General features: G+C 39.0%; 1 protein-coding gene and 1 non-coding gene across 3 annotated transcripts in view; both read right to left on the bottom strand.

The window, feature by feature from the left end:
- Window positions 1–1,428: 1,428 nt before the first annotated feature.
- Trnak-cuu (transfer RNA lysine (anticodon CUU)) lies at window positions 1,429–1,501 on the bottom strand. Its single transcript has one exon. It is a non-coding gene; the product is annotated as a tRNA-Lys (tRNA).
- A 5,313-nt stretch (window positions 1,502–6,814) lies between these two features.
- Window positions 6,815–21,069, bottom strand: part of Cntnap4 (contactin associated protein family member 4) — a 303,767-nt gene continuing 289,512 nt past the window's right edge. For both annotated transcript variants that reach the window (XM_052727282.1, XM_052727283.1), the window contains 3 exons: window positions 15,646–15,864; window positions 15,265–15,336; window positions 6,815–9,143 (listed from right to left, as the gene is read on the bottom strand). In XM_052727282.1, coding sequence (XP_052583242.1) covers window positions 8,950–9,143; window positions 15,265–15,336; window positions 15,646–15,864 — 485 coding nt within the window. In that variant the 3' untranslated portion in view covers window positions 6,815–8,949. The remainder of the gene's footprint in view (window positions 9,144–15,264; window positions 15,337–15,645; window positions 15,865–21,069) is intronic.

Consider the following 21,069-nt stretch of genomic DNA (forward strand, 5'->3'; position numbering starts at 1 on the left):
ATTCTGATTTTATGGTTTTTTATTTATTTTAATATTATTCTTTAGATGGCTGCTCGTTTGAATTTAGATGAAAGGGAAGGTGGGAAGGAAATGGAAAGAATAGGAGGAGGGAAAACTATAATCAGAATACACTGTATGAAAAATCTCTTTTCAATAAAAGAAAAAAATATGGGAATTACCCAAGGAATGGCATCTGAAGCTCTTTCTGGCATCCACAATAACACAGTCACATGGCCTATGTTACTACACACACACACATGTGCACCCATACACATACCCACAGATGCACAAAGTCAATTTATATTGGGACCAGGAATAAATGACTTAGGTCTAGCCAATGGACTTATCAGCAGTTATTCCCCTGGTCTCCAAATGTATAAGTGGAATTGACATACCTAATGTTGGTATCTCCACCACTTCAGTCCTTAAACTATTGAAATGATTGATGTCTGTCACAGAAACAGTCCAAGCAGAATTCTCTGAAAACAATCACCTACTGTCCCACTGGCCTACACAGAACATCTATGCTAGGAAAAGGGTTGATGTCTAGTGCTATCCTTAAGGGATTAAACATTCAGAGACCTCATGGTGGCTCCAGTCAGCTCACTGATCTTGTTCCAGAACATGCTGGAAATGATAGCAAGGTACCACTAAGGCAAGCATGTGCAAGCCTCAGTTGTGACTGCTCTGTCAGATGCAATACTTTTGCTAGAATATATTAATTATATGGCCTGAAAAATACACAAATGTGGCTGTTGATCTAAACATCTATCTTTTCTAAATCAATCCCATCAGAATATCTCATTGAAGAAATTCAGGAGCATAACAGAACTGGAGTGCCAGTTCTGTGAAGTGTTGTCAGTTGATGTTGGGATCCTGGCAAAAATGGTGTAGCAGGAGGAAGATGAGTAACAGTTACAGTCATCTGTGGAGGCAGGACCCTGGTCCATCTTCTTATCTCTTATGGTGATATTTTATTTGTATTAAAATGTTATTTGTATGTTAATAAATAAAGTTGCCCGGGGGTCAGAGCTATTAGCAAGCCATAGGAAAGCAGGGCAGTGGTAGCGTACGCTTGTAATTCCAGCACTTTGTAGGCAGAGCTGGGTAAGTCTCTGTGTGTTCAGGGATACAGCCATTATTGGATACACATGCCTTTAATCTTAATACCAATCATGGAAAACCTGGAGGCCTATACAGACAGGCTGTGAGGAGGCGGTCATGTGGTTGGGTTTACAACCAATGAGAAGGCAGGACAGGAACTCTATATAAAGACTTTAACACAGGGGTAGCTCTGGTTCGGAGAGGTAGGACCACTGCAGGAGGAAGGGTAAGGTTTTGGCTCTTGGCTCTGACCTCTTGGCTTTCTTCTTTGCATTGGTTCTGTGTTTATTGTTTGATGGGAAGGTTGGATACATCTACATTTGGCGCCCAACGTGGGGCTCGAACCCACGACCCTGAGATTAAGAGTCTCATGCTCTACCGACTGAGCTAGCCGGGCCGCCCAGGCTGGAAACCGGACCTGCCGCCAAGCCAAGCCAATCGGTTTTTAATGAATTCTTGTCACGTTGGGCGCCAAATTTATTTGAGATAAACCCTGAATTTTGGCATTATACACAGACTGGATAACGAAGGATATATTTACCTTTCCTAGAATTTGACAATTAACCTAAAATTTTTCTTTCAGGATAAAGATACCTTCGCCCATACCCAGCAGGAAGCAATTTCAAGAATACGACGCCCACATTCCCAAAGAGGTGGTGTGGGGCGGTTGGTTTTTTTTGGTCTTTTAATGGGTTTTGGGTCTGGGATAATTTTCATTGATTAGGGGGGTTGGTTACAAGTTGTTGTCAAGGGTTAGGAAAAAGGCTAAGCAAAGGAGATTAGATTTAAGGTTCTTATTAAAAAAAAAAAAGAAAGAAAGAAAAGAAAAATGTAAATACTTTACATTGGATTGGATTGTTTTATATTGTATACAAATTATATATATTGAAATTGATATTGTTAGAAAATGTTATATATATTTTTCTAATTGTACCGTTCATCTAACAATGTAATGCAATTTTCTGATCCTTGAATGTTATTACCAACTATTAGGATATAAAGAAATGAAAGTTAGTAGTTAGATATTATAATAGAACTTGTAGTTATATTAGGTATGTTTTCAAGATTGAGTAGATATATTTTAGATAGACAGGTTATCTTCAAACCCTTCAGAGATCTACAGAATATGGCATTTAAAATGTTTTAATAACTTAGAAAATTTTTCTTTTTTGTTATGACTATGAGACATGTCGGCTCCTGGCAGTACCAATCTACTTCAGAGAAAATATGGGCATTGAAGAAACTGCATATGGAGTTAACTTTCATTGTGGCAAAAGTTAGCCACTGGACAACAAAGTATCCTCGAATCAACAGGACAAAATGGACAAACAGGACATAAAACAAAGGATTACTGATTCTTGCCAAAACAAGTGTGGTTATGGCTTTATCAAAAGGCATCTTCAGAGGCCAGGACAATATGGCACCATCCCTGAAGTGGCCTTCGCAATTCGAAAAAGGTACAGTGCCCTTTTCTTCGAAGGCAGCTGAACAGGCAGTGGGCCGATGGCCTCTGATGTGCAATGGAACAGCAGCTGAAACAGTTATTCTTGAAGAGTAACTAAGCTCACGCCTCTCAATAGTAGACTGGCATTTGATGGAGGGATATGGAGAAGAATGGGATGCTGAGATGAAGCCATATATACACAGCCAGGAAGAATGGACAGCTGAGTTGGAAAACCATCAGCAATTTCCAGAATTTGAAATCCTGAATCATGACATGACACTGGTGGAATTCAGGTGTTTCTGGTACATGGACTACTCTCACTCAATGTGAGGTTGAACTGTTGACCTTGTGTACATCCTGCTTCACAAATGAGTCTGTTGGATATGCTGGGCCTATAGGCTGAAGATGATGCCCCAGCACTTCGGAGAAACCTCAGGTGACTGTCCAGACAGCTGTCTGTTTCTGTCAACTCACAAATTTTTTGGAGGTTGCTTATGTGCACTTCCTGTTTTTATTTTTGTTAGCTAATATTATTTCCTTCTTGGGTCTCTGAGGGAGTTGAAGATTAGTTAGTTATAGTTGAAGGTTAGTTAGTTATAGTTGAAGATTAATTAGGATACATTTTGGACTTACCAAAATAGGATAGATAATGAAATTATTTTCTCTGAATTTGTCAAATACAAATGGACTAGACATTGTTTAGGTATTTATTACTTGTATATATTGTATATAGTTATTGTCCTTTTGTATATAGTTTTTCTTATATTAGTTATAAGCTTTTTCTTTTTTTTCCTTTTTATTAAAATAGAAAAGGGGAAATATGGTGATATTTTATTTGTATTAAAATGTTATTTGTATGTTAATAAATAAAGTTGCCCGGGGGTCAGAGCTATTAGCAAGCCATAGGAAAGCAGGGCAGTGGTAGCGTACGCTTGTAATTCCAGCACTTTGTAGGCAGAGCTGGGTAAGTCTCTGTGTGTTCAGGGATACAGCCATTATTGGATACACATGCCTTTAATCTTAATACCAATCATGGAAAACCTGGAGGCCTATACAGACAGGCTGTGAGGAGGCGGTCATGTGGTTGGGTTTACAACCAATGAGAAGGCAGGACAGGAACTCTATATAAAGACTTTAACACAGGGGTAGCTCTGGTTCGGAGAGGTAGGACCACTGCAGGAGGAAGGGTAAGGTTTTGGCTCTTGGCTCTGACCTCTTGGCTTTCTTCTTTGCATTGGTTCTGTGTTTATTGTTTGATGGGAAGGTTGGATACATCTACAATCTCTTGCATGTTTTCCTCAGGAAAAGAGATTCACCCGAGTACTGAAGACATCGGCTGGAGTCATCTTTTAGCTGCTACATGGATGTGAAAGCCAAATGTCAACTGAGCGAGTTTGTCTTCACTCTTCAAGAACAGCCTAAGCTGCAAAGAGGCACCAGTCCAAAGCTCACGATCATCAGCACACAGACACCAACAATCATCTGCTCATTACTGTAACGTCAATGTTCAGTCCCCTCACTCAACTCAGAATACCTCCAAAGGGTAATGTTAACAGGGCCAGCTAATCCCTTATTATTATGGCAGCACAGCCTAAGTTCCCCATCTTACATCAGCCCACCTCCTGTGTGTATTACATAATAACTAATAACCTTTATAAGTGGCAATTTCTGTCTAAAAATTTACTTTCCAAAGAAGCCATCCTGTGATAGCACATTATTTATAGGCATAGAGAGAGTTAAAGGGAGACAGTTAAAGGAGCTGAAACAGATGAGGAGAGGAGATGGGCAAGGGAGCACTATTTTCCTTTATAAAATTTGTTAAACTGTTTGATTTTTTAAAATGCAATTGTGCATTTTATAATGATTTAAGTATGGTGGTAAAAGATGAAAAAAGATTTTAAAAACATTGCACTGGGGAAACCATACAAATCATAGTTCAGATTTATTTTTGCTGGAGAATCTTTAAAACTGAACTCCAGGGAGCCCTCTGATGAACCAACTATCCAAACTCCTTAGCATGTTTCTCCAGACTTTGTCATGTTATTTTTCCCACTTCCTCTTCTTGTGTAGATGCATGAGTGTTCCTCAGCCACACACATCCCACTGTGGAAACACTCAGCTTCTAGATGTTTTTCTTCCCTGATTCCACACTGCCATCCATACTTTGAAAAAAGTGGAGGGCAGGCAGGACATCCTGAAAATGTGTGATGGAGTCATCATGCAGCTGACACAAGGATTTGAAAGCCAATCTTCAACTGAACATGTTTCAGTTTAGGGTGTGTCTAATTCATCTTTCTAACAGGAAGTCTATATCTGATGATTCAATAGGTCAGCTATAACTCATGTTATAGATTTCGCAAAGTCTACATAGAATACTCTAGGACTGGCTTGGTCGGCAGAGCCCTTGCCTTGTAAGCATATGGACTTAAGTTCACTCCCCCAAAGTGTTGGGTACAGAAGTGCACACATGGAATCCCAGCATAGGAAAGAGAGAGGGCAGACTGGGGTGCTCTGGCCAGTCAATATATCCTTCCCGCTCAGCTTCAGCTCCAAAGCCAATGAGATCCTCTCTCTAAGGATATGGATGGCCTTCCTGAAGACAGCACTTGCAGTAGTGCCCTGTCCTCCACCCACATTCATACACTTGCACATCCACAAACATGAATATGTGCACACAGCCAATAAAAATAAGTTCCAATTATAATCGTCTGTCCTGGACTCAAGGACCCTGGAATTAATAGTTTTAGGGAGAAAACCAAATCTATCAAGGACAATTATTTGTCAAATAACAGTGGATGTTCATTAAAAATAGGTGATGGATAAGATCTAAGATCTATACTCACTCTTGACAAGGGAGCGATGGAGATGCTCCAGGTTTCTCTGTACCATGCAGTAACTGTCACTATCCAGATCCTGGGAACCCTAAGATCAACTCTATAGAAAACAGATGATTTAGTCACAGCTTAATGGTGGACACACTGCTATTGTCCTCCCGGGAATGCCATTTCACATATTGTGACTTGGACTTCTTATCTGTGAAGCTGAGCTGTCCACACTTTAAGCAGGGTCTGTGCTCCTCTGATCCCATGAGGAATGCTGTTATTTCCAAAGACAGAACCATCCAATGAACAATCTGTTTCAATGACCTCCTTCCCTGTGGGTGTTGCCTGCCTGTCTTCTGCATCATCCTGTCTTTGTGTGTGTATTTGTTTGAACATCTTAAGGATATAAAAAAACAGTTTTGAAAGCAACACTTGGAAATGGACTTTAAAACGGAGCTATGTTCTAGACTGGAAAAGGGTTATTTTCATGGCATTTCCTACATAATTAAAATATCGTTTCTCATTGATGGACCCATTTATTTTGTTGAAGGAGCTCTTTAATGCCATCCATACTCCAGTCTGTAATCAGAGTGCTAAAACTTGGTATTCGGTGAAATTTTGTTGTTTTTGTTTTGTTGTTGTTGTTGTTGTTGTTTGTGGTTTTCTTGGGGGAATGTGGTTTGCTTTTAGTACTTTTTGTTTTGGTTTGTGTGTGGTTTGGTTTTTGAGACAGGGCATATATGTAAATCCAATCTGACCTTGAAATTGCAACAATTCTCCTGCTGCCTCTGCCTCCAAGTGTTGAGATTAATAGTGCACTGCCACGCTCAGTTTTTAGATGAGTTTTAAAATCAGAGAGGAGTATACTATATTTTCTATACAATATCTCTTCATGTACACGGTGACATTTGCCAAACTCTTTGGAGAAGAGGAAAAGACAGTGAAAGAACATCACCTAGCTGAAGTGTGCAGAAACCTTTCTCATGAACAACCAGGTCATTGTTCTCAGGAAAGACTGAAAAGATACTGAAAATCTAATCATTAATATTGACAATCACCTTTCTATTTTTCATTTTTGGCTCCTTTCAAGGAGAAACAAATGGGGCTGGAGCAATGGCTGGCAGGTATACAACCCAAGGTCAATTTCCAGATCCTTTATGATGGAAGAAGAGAACCAGCTCCCACAAGTTTTCCTCTGAAATCCACCTCTCTCTCTCTCTCTCTCTCTCTCTCTCTCTCTCTCTCTCTCTCTCTCTCTCTCTCTCTCTCTCTCTCTCACACACACACACACACACACACACACAAATTAATTTTTTTCTTAAAAATTAAAATTTTTCTTAAAAAAATAAAGGACAGTAGTAATTTGATAGTTACCAAAAATCACAGAAATCTGTCAAAAAAGGTGAAACACACTACACATATTCATGCATACACCAACAAGGCATATAGTTACGTATTTTTTACTTTCTTAAGAAAGAGAAATCCAATATAATTCCCTAATTTAAAACTTATATACATTATCTCTTAAGGTATATTCTGCATTTTATTTTAAAAATTTTATTAAAGAAAAGGGAAGACATTTATTACAAACCAGGAAATCCAAGCCATGGCATATAAGGTACCAATGCAATTTGATGCCATCCTATTTTAGTCTCTTGCAGTATGGACCACAGAAGACTTCACAGCTTCACCATCTATGTGTCCACATTTCAGCTATCAGTGAAGTCAGTACTGCTACTAAATAAAACACAAACCTTTAAAGAATTTCAAGCTGTGATAATTAATGGCCATGTTCTTTAGATCAAATGATACGGATTCTAGTTTAAATGCTTCTCTTGTCACCACAGAGCTGTGTGTGTGTGTGTGTGTGTGTGTGTGTGTGTGTGTGTGTGTGTGTGTACATGTGCACACATATACAGATGCTATTTAGCAACATGGGTCCTTTGTCAATTCAGGTCCTTTAAGATTTAGTCAGGTATTTACAGAAACATTAATGTGGACCTCATGCTTTGGGAAAAGAAAAGCAGATTTTGTAAGAAGAATCAACATGAAAAATAAGATGCTAGTGATGCTGAGCTCATATATTTCCAAGTTTTCTTTTATATATATATATATAAAAATAAAAGAGGGAATTGAATTTTTACTTTGGAGGCGCCTGAAGGTGTGACCATGGATTGCAAAGTGCTTTTGTTATTGAATTGGCTTGTGGACTTCAAAGATAGTTCCCTGCAATTATCTTGTTCGCTTGGCCTTAAAGTTCATTATTGTTACAGTTTCATGGAGTTAAGAATTATGCTTCCACCTCCCATTGTATATATACACTCTAATCACCATAGACTAGTGAGTATATTATATTGATCTCAGGCATTTTTGAGGCCTTTATCATCCTATATAGGAAATGATTAAAATGACTGCTTGAGTGTAGGTCTGATAAGAGAGTGAGCATCCGTTGGTACTTTATCTACTGTCTGCAAAACAGAAGCCGTGTTCCAACTCAGATTGCAGGATGCATATATTAGAGGTTAGTGCACAGCAAAATTCACGTCAGTGGCATAACTATATATTAGAATGAAGAGGGGGGCTCTACACTTGATGTTATTCCCTTCTTTTCTAACATATAAGAGGATACTTCGTGGAAAATCCTCATGGGAGATCAAAGAAAACTTGGTAATAACCTTTAGAAAAACATAAACCTAAGAAACAACTGGTTTAAGGTTTGGGGAAAATAGGCTCTGAAATGTAATTGAGGTAATACAGTTGCAATTAAAATATTTTTTGCTGTGCTAGGACAAGTTTAATGGAAAACGTTGTACAGTCTTTGGGAAATTACAATTGCTCAGGTTCTTAACCAGTCATCACCAAACAATGGTAAGAAACTGTCTGTCGAAGCATGACATCACATATTGACAACCACCATACTTTCCGAGTCTTTTTATATAGTAATTGCAAGTTAGACACTCAAAACGAAATACATTAAAAAGTATCAGAAAGAGTCAAATAGAAAAAGAGCAATACAAACAAGCCAAAGACAAGAAAACATTTTCTCAGACTATTGATGTATTGAATGTAATACAGAGAAAGGCGGGGGCTTTATGTATAGACTTTTGGCCATTGAAGATGCGAACACCAGCCAAACAGGATCTCAAGCATTTCCAGGCTCATGAACAACACCATGGGAAGTCAAAAGCAAACAGAACATGTGGTCTCAGGTAAAGCAAGGCCATAATAGTCCAATTTTGATTTCTTACCTCTAACAAAACTTATGAATTACAGAGTGAAGAGAAGAGCTACAGTTTCCACATTTAAAAACCGTAGTTGTGAAGTGAGTTAAACTTGGCTTTGATCGTGTGCAGAAGATGGAAAGGGACACCAATAGCTAGCTCCTTTCTTAAGTAGAATGATAGCTAGAAGCACATCACTGGAGGAGGCTGCCTGGAGCCATCCCGAGCCTGAACATGGCAAGATGGCCGTGCTGCAGATCCATCGCCTGTGTGGTCAGGGTTAGAGCAGTTCTTGTCCACCGAGAACCCCTGGCTGTTAAAATAAACTCATCCTTGCAAGTTAGAGGATCGCTGCCAATCAGAAGAAGTACTCTTTCTGATTTTCACCGACTGCATTTTGGATATGAAGCTCACTTTTCAAAACAGCCTCAGCGCTGTCTACGTTCTCTGACCTTTTTGCCTCATTTCTTTTGTATAACCTTTTCTGTTGATAAATGCGAACAGCTATGGCAGAGACGCAAAGCAAGATAAAGATCACAACAGCTATCAGACCTAGTGAGAGAAGAGAAAAGAAATACCCAGTCAGAATAGACACCACATCAAGTTCACTGCTTAATTAGTCCTATTTTCTGTTGAAGTCAACCCTCTACATGACATAAATTAGAAACAAGGAAACCTCTCATGTTTTTGATTAAAGCAGTATCATAATAAAGTTTATTTAGGGAGTCCATCAATTTCATGGGGTCTCTTCCATTTATCCTAAATATGCATTATACTGGATCTGCTTCATGTGTTCCTCCTATTCATCAGGCACATTACTTACACACTTCTATGACCAAGTGTTGCTTCATAATTAGACATGAAGACATTTTAATTATTTTTGAAATTATAGTTAAGCATAATGCAGTAAAGGGATTGCATTTTATAATTAAATATGTAACAATGTCAATGAAATTGATTTTTCAATCAACTGTTAAAGAGTAGGAGTATGCTATATACATGAATAGTGTTAATAATAAAATGTAGATATGGGTATGTAAATATGTAAAATCTTTCTGCATGAGGCATATTGAATTTGGAAACTTTGGATTCTATGTAAATATTTTAAGCACTATAATTCTTAGTTGTGACCATGGTTATCAACTCTAGAGTGACATGAGATCCTTGAAGCAGGGTGTAAACCCTGGATATTCCTCAAGACACACTTGGAATGAGGACCCATAGAGTGAAATTTACTGTTCCATCCGTAGGTGTAAGGTGCTTTTTTTGTGGTATTAAAATTTTCACTAATGGTACATAATGAAGGTAAGGAAAATGTCAGTGGTTAGCACAAATGAAGACCAGGACACCATATTGTAGTACTAGTTATTACGTTTGTGGAGTGGAAGACATTGTACTGACAGGCAAAAGCCAATCTTATTTAAGGATGCCCTCCATGCAACAGTAAAAATTATTCATTTCATTAAGTCTTGACCCTTGACTACAAGTCTTTCTAATGGGTTGTGTATTGAAACAGAAAACATTCATCAAGCATGCCTGGTGCACACTGAAGGGTGATGTTTGACCCCCGAAAATGCACTCTGCAAACATTTGAGTCATGAATCACACCATTTTTATATAAAAGATCAACTACTAAGAAAATTATAGTTGTTCAAATATCTGTGTTTGGTAGTTCTCTCTAAACTGAATGAAGTAAATCTATTACTCAAGAAAAACATCTAATGGTATTTCCTACTATTAATAAAATTCAAAAAGTCAAATAACAAATAGAATTTTGAAAATTATTATTTTTCATTATGATTTTTAATAGTTTCTTTAAAATTATCATGAGGACATTAATAGATGAATGTAGATTCTTCACAAAAAATAGGATTATTAAAATAACACTGTGGATAGAATTTGGCTTAGCAAAACTGAGACCCCACACTATTTTGTTTTTGCTTTTTTCCTTGAGTCAGGGTCTTGTGTAGGCTTTGAACTTGCTAAGATGCTGTGGATGACCTTGAACTTCTGGTAATCTTGTCTCCATCTCCTGAGTAGAGAATCAGTCGTGTACAGAGCCATACCTGGTTTCTACTATTACATGGACAGAACTTTATGCATAGTGCATAAAGTATTCTACCAGCTAAGCTATATCCCAAGCCCTAAGACTTCATCCAATATAAATAAATGTAGGTGTGTGTAATGAAATTAAATCAAAACATGAAGGGACTTGGAAGTTTCAGTAAGATTCACTAAGCAGAGTCTTTGTGAACAATGATAATGCTGCTGCTGCTGAGCCAATTTTTTGCATAGGTCAGGCTTGCCCAAGAAAGATAGTAATGATTCTAATATGCATTTAGTAATTTTACTAATGGGTATGGCTACTTAACCACATTAATAACCAATTTTAATCAGGATATTCATGTGTTGTTATATATTTTGTCTATCATCCCTGTAAAAAACAATTAATTGAGTTGTTATAGTTAGTTCAATTATCTTATAAAGTTTCTATCTCTGAGAAAGGGTTTCTGAATGACTACAATGTGAAAAAAAATATGTTGAAGAGAGTACTACTTTAGTTACAAAAATGAATATCACCATAATATTAGCCTAGAAGGAACATCCAGATGATCTGCATCAGGGATGGTCCCTGACTTTTTTTTCTGTGAGTATGTGATTTATTTCTTTCAATTTGGGTCAAGTTTCATGTCATTGTTTTTATGTCCAAGGCACACACCTTGAATTTAGCCTGTTACCAGTCCCCCAAAGAAGCAATTTAATATATTCATAATAAATAAAATAAACTACTGTGTTCTGTGCTGTTGTACACAAAACACCATGCAGATGTGCTCTTGGAGGAAATGTACGCAGATTTCTGTCTGTCTGAAATGGTATATCTTTATCCTCAGAGTCTGACTTGAAACATTCCATATCTGCATCATCATTTTAAAACATCTCACTAAATCTGTCCTCCTCTCTCATACTACTTACTTTGCTTATAAACAAAGAGGATGGTTATCAACAGCTGAGAACACAAGAGGATTATCTCCTCTGGAAAATGTTTGAGTGCATCAACTGTGGTTACACATTAGGTATGATTTATGACTAGCACAGCAATGGGATAAAATCCTACCTTGGTACTACCAGACAGAGCACCACAGTGGAGGGCTCTATGCTATGAATACGCAGACAAACTACATACAGTTAGCATGAGATCTTTGGAGTTTACATGGCCATTCCCAGCTACTCTGCTACCAAAGCTCAGTCCCCGAAGAGATCAAAACCAGAAGGCATACTGGTTTCATGGACCCTGGTGAGCCTTGAGGGGCAAACCTGCCTTGTGCTCTCTCTCTCTCTGCCCTGTGCATGTGTGAGCTAGGCAAGAAAAGAACTGACTGAGTCATTTTGCCTAAGCAGGAATCCTACTTTGAAATGTTGAACCTGTTGAACTTTAAAAGTTATGAACAGATCTCATAACTTTCAATAGGGTTTTACTGTAGAATGTGTTTCCATTAGACTATTCCAATAACTACCTAAACTCAAGATTAAACTAATCAAGCCAAAAAAGGGGGAGTTGCTTTGTTTGTAAACAAAAATTCTATTTCGCATACCTTTAACTTATAGATATTTAATTTAAGGGGAGAAGGTTAGAAATAACACTGAGAGACACTTTAACCATTGTTCACCATCTATAAAAAGGGTCTATCTGCTGGATAAAGTTCATGAATAGATGAGCAACAGCACAAGACATCAAACTATTCACACACAGACACACACACACACACACACACACACACACACACACACACACACACACGCGCGCAATTAAAGCCAAAATTATAATTAAAAGTAAAATCTTTAAAAGGCAGGAGGCTAGAGAGATGCCCCAGTAGTTAAGAACATGCACTGCTCTTACTGAGGACTTGAGTTCAGTTCTAAGCTCTCATATTTGCTTATAACCCAGCTTCAGGGGATCCCTCTTCTGGTCTCTATGGGCATTGTCTTAGTTAGGTTTCTATTGCTGTGATAAAACACCAAAGCAACATGGGGAGGAAAGGGTTTATTTCAATCTGACAAGGTCACATTCCATCACTAAGGGAAGTCAGGGCAGGAATTCAAGGTCAGAAACTGGAGGCACTAGTGCAGAGGCCAGGAGGAATGCTGTTTACCAGCTGGCTCCCCTGGCTTGCTCAGCCTGCTTTCTTATGTAACTCAGGACCACCTGCCAAAGGGTGGCACCGTGCTTTACAGGATGAACCTACCCAAATCAAACACCAGTAAAGATAATGCACTACAAAGTTGACTGTAGACTGATCTTATGAAAGCATTTTCTCAATTAAGAGTCCCTCTTCCCAAATATGGCTAGGTTTGTGTGGTTGACAAAACCAACCAGCACTGGCAACTTCACTCATGTGCACATTCACACACACACACACACACACACACACACACACACACACACACACACACACACATGATTAAAAAGTAAATTAAATTATTTAAAACACAAAAGTAAATGGAACCAGTATGAAGTCCACATAAAAGTTTTTCAAGTGTATGAATAATTACTTTATCTGGATGTAAGTCTGAATAGTTATTTATTTTATGCATCCATATGATATTCGAGTGCAGAGCAATGTTAAGGCACTTAACATTTCAGTCCTCTGATTAACAGCCTCTGAAGAGCATTAATCAGGAAAGCTTTAGTTCTGAATTTGGTTTTGAATAACATATACCTCCAAGAAGATGCTGTCACATTAAAGATATTTTTTAAGTTTTGGTGTGTATTCTGCAATTTAATATTGCTAAGAACCACTTTCAACCTATTAACCTAATATTTGATAATAACTGATAGTATTCTTTTATAGGCACATCTAAATGATGAAATATCTATTTTAAACATTAAAGAAACAGTGCATGTTTCTAATGTTAATCTAAGTTCTTTTTCCTACTTTGATGTGAGCCTTTGCAGAAGCAATGATATGTCTAAGAAAATAAATGCATGCAGTAGTTCCTATGGCTTGCAGATGGCCATCTTTAAGCTAAATACTGTTCATTTTTACATAGCTTAGCAAAACTGATTTTGGAGTGTGATGCTTTAGTGAGATTATCCTATTTACACAGAGAAATTCCAAGAAAGCTAGGAATTTGGGAAGTTTCTATGAGACCATCCCAATAAAAGTTGTAAACCATCCTTTGTTCAAGTTCAGTGCCTGGGAAGGTGTGCACAAGAGCAGGTCTGTCAACATTCCATCATGGACAGGAGACAGCCAAGAGGCTCCGCCCCTTCCTCAGCATTATTGGCAGTTAAAGGATGCTGAGAATAGAGGAGTTGTTTTCTTCAGCAGTGTAGCTGATGGTAGGTTGCCCATGTCCTACTAGATAACCTCCCATCTATGCTCAGGCAAGTAACCTAATTAAACTCAAAGGATGTGGGTCACACCAAACAAAAGCCATGAAATTAGGACAGGGAAGTAGATGGGTTCAGAGGGAATGGGAGGAATAAGAGAGGGTAATAGAGAATGAATATGATCAAAATTCATTATATTCATGTATGAAGTGCAAAGAATAAAAATTTTAAAAACAGTGAGATTCATTGTATGGCAATTAAGATATGTGAACCCCATGGCCCTGTAGCAGCAGAGGTCTGGGTCATGTCTACGGACCAATGTTACCACCAAAGGTCAGGCAGAAGCCCCTGGTCTCCATGGCCCATGTTACCACCAAAGGTCATGTGGAAGTCCCTGGTCTGGGCTGCTACCTGGGGCCATGTTGATGTCCAAGGGTTATGCAGAGCTTGCTCCACCCCTTGCTGACTACAGCACTCAGGAGGGAGAGCCCCACCACCACCTTGCCTGGACAGGACAGTAGAGTGGGCCCTGGTGGCATGGGCCCTGGAGTACTGCCTCAAAGGGCATAAACACAAGAGTGCCAGCCCCACTCTTTGCTGGCTATAGCACTCAGATAAGCTGACTCCACCTCTTGCCAGGGCAGTGCTGGTCCTGGTGGTGCAGGCACAGGAGAGTGGGTGGGCTGACCAATTCAACTACCACCCAGGTCCAGATCCAGGGCTTTGAACTGGCCCACCCCAACATCTACCCCGTCTAAAAACAGCTGAAGTATGTGAGGGGGAACTCTGCAGAACCAAAGCTGCAGGATCTCCATGACACAGGGCAACAAGAGGATATCTAAGAGGAGTCCCAGTGAGGATCCAGTATCAATAGTGTAGCAGAAGCCAGAGGCCTTGAACCAGACCAAGGACTCATTGCAATGCACATTAGTAAAATGTGCAAAAGGGTATACTGGGTGACAGACACACTGAAGCTTCCATAGTGAGAGTTTTGTTGTTGTTGTTTTAACTTTTTATTATTATTATTTTTTGTTTTCTTTTGGGGGAGGTTGCAAGGGTGGAGGAATGGGGAGAGGAGTGGGATTGAGGTGCATGATGTAAAGTTCACAAAGAATCAATACAAAATTTAAAAAATAAAAAGATATGTAAACTCCTCTCCCCATTCTGGGAATTGACCCTAAGACCTCATGCTTGTTGGACAGGCATGCTACCACTTAACTACATCCCCAGTGAAAACATGTAGATTCATTGTAGATAGTTTTCTAAGGCTTATATGTCAGTATTATTAGTAATAGTAATAAGACTCCACCAAAAAAAAGTACACCCATGCTTTCCAGTTACCTCCAATTACTGCAGAATCACTTTTGATTGCATGTGTGAGAGGTTCTCTGTCGTCCATTGTTCCAGAATGATCTACAGTTAAAGCACAGAGATGGACAGGGTGATGCACCCAAGCAGCAGGAGGACATTCTGAAGAATTCATCAGTTTTAAACCAGAACAGAACAATAGAGGCGAACATGAGAACCCTGTGATTTTCAATTTTAACAATGTCAACTGTAAATGAATGAGAAATCGAGACTCCAGAAAAGCAGTGATGAAGAAGAGACCTGAAGATTAAACAAAAGCCACTCCCAGAAGCCATCTTGAGAAGAACAACAAAATTAGGACGTTTTCAAAATCCTGTCCATTTGTGACAGAGGAGGGTGAGAGTCTTAAGTTACCTGCAAATGAATGTGTCCTTTCTCTAGATGTGGCATCGGTGCCAGCAGGGGCCACACAGCTGGACTCTGTTACATGCCCTGTCACAGTGACAGGGGCTGGGTGACTAGGGTGCAAAGCAGCCTTCAAAGGTGCCACATGGCTGAACTGCACTGCAGAGAGGCAGCCTGTGAAGCCATGGGACGCAGCCAGTGCTGTCTCCTGGTCAACATCACTGTACTCTACAAAGAAACACCACAACATGGTTAAGAGTGCTAAAGATGCAAGACAGTGAAGCAGGCATGCAATACCTTGCATCTGTGAATAGAACAGCAAGACATGTCCAACTGCTAACTCTGTCTTCTGTCTCTATTGAAAGAATTGGGTCTGTAAGTCTTTCTGTAAATAGTGTTGAGACTTCAGGGTTAACAAAGAAGTTTGCAAGTATGGCTCATTAAGAACGCTGTACTCTCTGCAGATGATTAAAATAGCCTTAACAATGGATGAAACTATGAACTAATGAGGGGTCAAAAGATTTAATGTTTTTTTTCCTCCTTTGAGACAGTCTCACGTAGTCCAGATTTGTCTCAACCTCCATATGTTATCAAGGATGACCTTGAAATTCTGATTCTCCTGCCTCTACCTCCCAAGTGCTGGGATTACAGGAGTATACCACCATGCCTGGTTTTACTCATTAATGAGGATCAAACCTAGGACTTTGCACATGCTAGGCAATGATCCTCCCAACTGGCACATCTTAGCCATTGACATTGTAGAACAGATCAAACTATATTTATTGTGTGCAATCAATATCAAGAGATGTATCCTAGGTTTAGAGATTAGCTCTGCTCAGCTTTTGAGATTCGAGCCAAGAAAATAACAGAAACTGGAGGGAGAATTGGCCTCTGGAACTCCCCTATCAATTGCCCAACCCAACAAGGTCCTTCTGTTGAAAGCTTTCTGATGCCTCATGATTCCATCTGAACATTCCAGGAGACTACTAGTACCAGCAATTATAGAGGCCAAACTCCAAAAGTATTGGGGTGTCTCCTTACAACCAGAGCTAGGAACCTCATATCTCATTGTTTTCTGTTCCAATGATACCCTGTTATATAGAAATACCTTTGTGACCTCTATAGGTAGGCAACTTCTCCTCCCATGTTAAAATAAGTCTATTATGGGCCAGAGAGTAGTTCAAATGCCAAAATATTAATTCATAATTTAATAATGAAGAATGTAACACAGATAACAGTTGTTTTTACAAGAATTAAATTGAAACAAAGGGAATTTATTATAGAGCTGTTTTTGTGTTTGGTTTGGTGTGGTGTGGTTTAGTTTGATTTAGTTTTTTGAGACAAGATCTTACATAGAGCAGACTAGCCTCGAACACTATGTAACTTTGGATGACCTCAAACTCCTGATACTCCAGCCCCAATTTCCCAAGTACTGTGATCACAGACATATACCACACCTAGCTTTTACTATAGTGTTTTAAAGTACAAAGATCATCAGATTATGATATGTTCATCCATCCAACAGGGTGGTAAAATTGCATCATTATGTTCCTTTACATCACACATGTGTGCATAAAGATGTGCATTTTTCTTTTAAGTGTATAATGGATATTAGGTATTTGTTGGGTGAATATGTGTGCAGCACACTGTTTTAAGAGATTTTCATGTTATTATTTAAATGTTATGGCAGCCACAGGAATATTTTATTGCTGCTGCACGGATGTAAGACTTGGGCCCAGAATTGTTATAATGAGTTGTCTGGAGTTACGGGGTTGTTGACATTATATTCTAAACCCCAGACCAGTTGGACCCCCAAATGACAAGCTCCTTTTGCTCATGAATCACTTCATAGTTCAGTCTTTCCTTCACAGTACTAATGACTCTGGCAATGTCTTTCATTGTTGTTGTTTTGAGGGAGAGCTGTGCTTGAAGACTATTTTTTTTTTTTTTTTTTTTTGGTTTTTCGAGACAGGGTTTCTCTGTGTAGCTTTGCGCCTTTCCTGGAACTTGCTTTGGAGACCAGGCTGGCCTCGAACTCACAGAGATCCGCCTGGCTCTGCCTCCCGAGTGCTGGGATTAAAGGCGTGCGCCACCACCGCCCGGCTGAAGACTATTTTTTAAGTAACTCCAGGCATCTCAATTCTGAGCCTGTCCTTTCTTGTAATAGCTAGGTTTCTGAAGAACATTTTCTTTTGGCTCCATTTTCATTCACATTTTATATCTAATGATAAAAAAATAACATTGATGAAAGGTTTCCTATTATGAGACTCATTCTCTATAAAAAGAAGCCTGGAGATTAGGGACACGGCATCGCTTTTTGCTTATGGCCTTTAATCATTTCCAGAAGAGTTCATCATCTCATTCTTAATTAGCCATACTTAAAATCCTCTGTTCATTAACCTGGGAGACCTTCACAGTAGTGCTGAAAAGGCTCAACAGATCTAACTCTCTGAATAAGGACAGAAGCAAAAGGAATCCAGCGGCTATCCACGCGCTCCTAGTGCGGTAACAGACTGGGGACAGGTATCGGGCCTGAATGTTCTGCCTCAAGAGGCTGTGACCTGATGGCCCTCCTCCCTAGATAAGGATAGCCTTGAGGATTTATCACTCTGTGGCTCACACAGAAGATCATGCGCTCCAGAAATATTTCGCTGACTCTTGTGATGGTTTGTCAAGTTGACACAACTTAAGAATCACCTGTGCAGAGAGTCTCAATGAGAGATTATCTAGATCAAGTTAATCTAGGCGCACATTCATGGGGGATAATCTTAATTAAGGTGATCGATGTGGGAAGACCCAGCCTACTGTGAGGAGCACCATTTGCTAGGCATGGGTAGTGATCTATTTAAGAGTAGAGAGATTGTGATCACAGGCAGGCAAGTGAGTGAGCATGCGCGCATTTACTGTTCTCTTTGCTCTTGACTTGGAGGTGATGTGCCTAGCTGGTTCCAAATCCTGCCTTGCCTTCTCCATCATTGGAACAGAAAGCCAAAAGGAACTCCTCAACACATGATGGTGGATTGTTCCCCCCCCACACACAGAAACGAAAGTCCTTCAGCACATCATCATTACAGTCACACTGGCAAATGGATAAGCCCTCCGTACCTGTGGACTCCACATCCACACACTGAAGCACCCACAGACCCCAAATAGCTTTTAAAAATGTTATCCAAAACCACACATACAATGAACATTATACAGATCATATTTATATACATGTATGCATGCTATAGCAATTAGTAAAAAAGAGGCCATGAATATGAAAGAGAGTAGGAGGGGTACATAGGAGGATTCGAGGGGAGATAAGAGGAGGGTGAAATATAATTATAATCTCAAAAATTAAAAGAAGTAAAAAAATCATAAAAAGAAAATCAACTTAAATATTCACTATTGAGGAATGCCAACTTTAACAAGAAGTTCTAAAGGATGGCATAATTATGTTTCAAATAATATGTGTTTTTTTGTCATTCTCCCACTGGAAAAAAATGCCTATGCTGAATATGGCACACATTTTCCTTCACATTGTTTACTAAACAACAGAGTACAATGACTAATTATACAGTGTTCCCATTGTGTTTGACATTAGGAATAACCTAGCATGACTGTAAATATGTGGGAGACATACATAGGCTACATTTTTTTTATTTAAGAAATTTTTTTATTCATTTTACACACCAACCACAGATCCCTCTCTCATGCCTCCTTCCACTCAACTCCCAGCTTCCCTCCCACACCAGCTCACCTCCCATCCCCTCCTCTGAAAGGGTAAAGCTTTCCATGGGCTACATATTAATATCCTTACTCTTTATGAGTAACTGGAGCACCTACAGACTTTGATATGCACAACAGTCCTAGAACAAATTGCCCATGTTCAGAAGGCAACTATAGTTGCCTATAAGTTGCTTATAAGTTCAGACCTACAGATATTTATAGAAAAGGACGCCAACTTTATTTTAGGAACATTTTATAACTTTCATGATTTCTACAAATGGCATGTATGTTAATAGCAATACTTTTCAAATTTTCTACAATAGTCACACACTGAATAAAAGTTCTGTAGGCTTTTAAAATATTTGTAGGTTTTTGAGCCAAAATATAGTCAAGATTCATTTCCCTCATGAAAAATATCCAATATGAGGTGCAGCCTGAAAACTTGAAGTTGACAAAGTGAAAACATTTTACCTATCCACGAAATTACTGTAGAAAAACTGGCACCTATTAAATTTAAAATGGTCAGTTAATCCATTGCTGTTTATTGTTTTCAGAGGTAAGAAGGCAGGAAACAAGTCCCCTGCTGTTCAGTCGCCTTACATTTTAGTGAGAGGACAGATAATAAACACAGAAATAGAAACTAGTGATGTTTCTGTGCAGGAAGTAACCTGGACACTGCCCTGAATGCATGTGGAATAGGAATTGGTCTTTATGGATTGGGTTATTTTTTGTGCTTACTGTAGAGATGACTCTCTATGAGGCTGTTCCTCCGTTAATGTGTGGAGATCACTCCTCCACCTCCCTGCTCTATTGCTTCTTTTCAATGTATCAGACACTCTTGTGAGTCCATCTTTTGCTCTTTGTGGATTATTTTCTTTCAGTATTCTGCAGAGGACATAGTAAATTGTTTATTTTTGAAAAAAAAAGATTTCTTTTTAATTATATGCAGGTGTGTGTGTCTGCCCATGGATATGTGAACATGAGTGCAGGTAGCTGAGAAGAACATCGAGATCATATTCCCTGGATAATGGATGGCTGTGAGCTGTCTGGTGTGGCTGCTGGGAACTGAACTCAGATCATCTGAAAGAGTAGCAACTTCTCTTAACCACTGAACCACGTCTCCAGCCCCTTACAGTAAATCCTTTCAATACGCACAGCTTTTACTTAGCTTGGGAATTTCCATAGATTTCACATGACTATTGTTTGGATTGTGCCCTTTTAATCACTCTGGGATGTCACTTATTCATCCTGGGTCTCCTGTGCATCTTCTCCAAGTCTATTTTACCTTCTGATCTTTTTCATAACTCATAACTTATTTCTGCATGGGTCAAACACTTTTCATTCACTTCATCTTCTAGGAAATGAACTCAAGTGTCAATATAGATCAATCTTTCCAGTTTAATTTCTGGTTTGGTCTTCTAGCTCTTTGTTTGGTTTCCCTTTGCTTTACTAGAATCTACTTAAGTTACTTGTACTGAGTTTTATCTGGGTTGTCTGTCTCCTTGAATAGCTTAATTTATGTAGAGAATCTCACTGGTTGTTTTGTTTCTGTTTTCCTTGATGTTGAATCCTTTTGAATGATTAATTGTGATTTGTCAGCTTGAGAGGATTGAGTGGTGCCCAGCAGATTAGTTTAATACGACGATAGGTGCTCCTGTGAGGATATTTCCTGACAGCATTAACCAAAGGGAAAAGGGAAAAGATGTGTTGAGCATAGAACAA

The sequence above is a fragment of the Peromyscus californicus genome, unplaced genomic scaffold (genome assembly GCF_007827085.1).
Source record: "Peromyscus californicus insignis strain IS unplaced genomic scaffold, ASM782708v3 Scaffold_8__1_contigs__length_139910024, whole genome shotgun sequence".
Taxonomy (NCBI): Eukaryota; Metazoa; Chordata; class Mammalia; order Rodentia; family Cricetidae; genus Peromyscus; species Peromyscus californicus.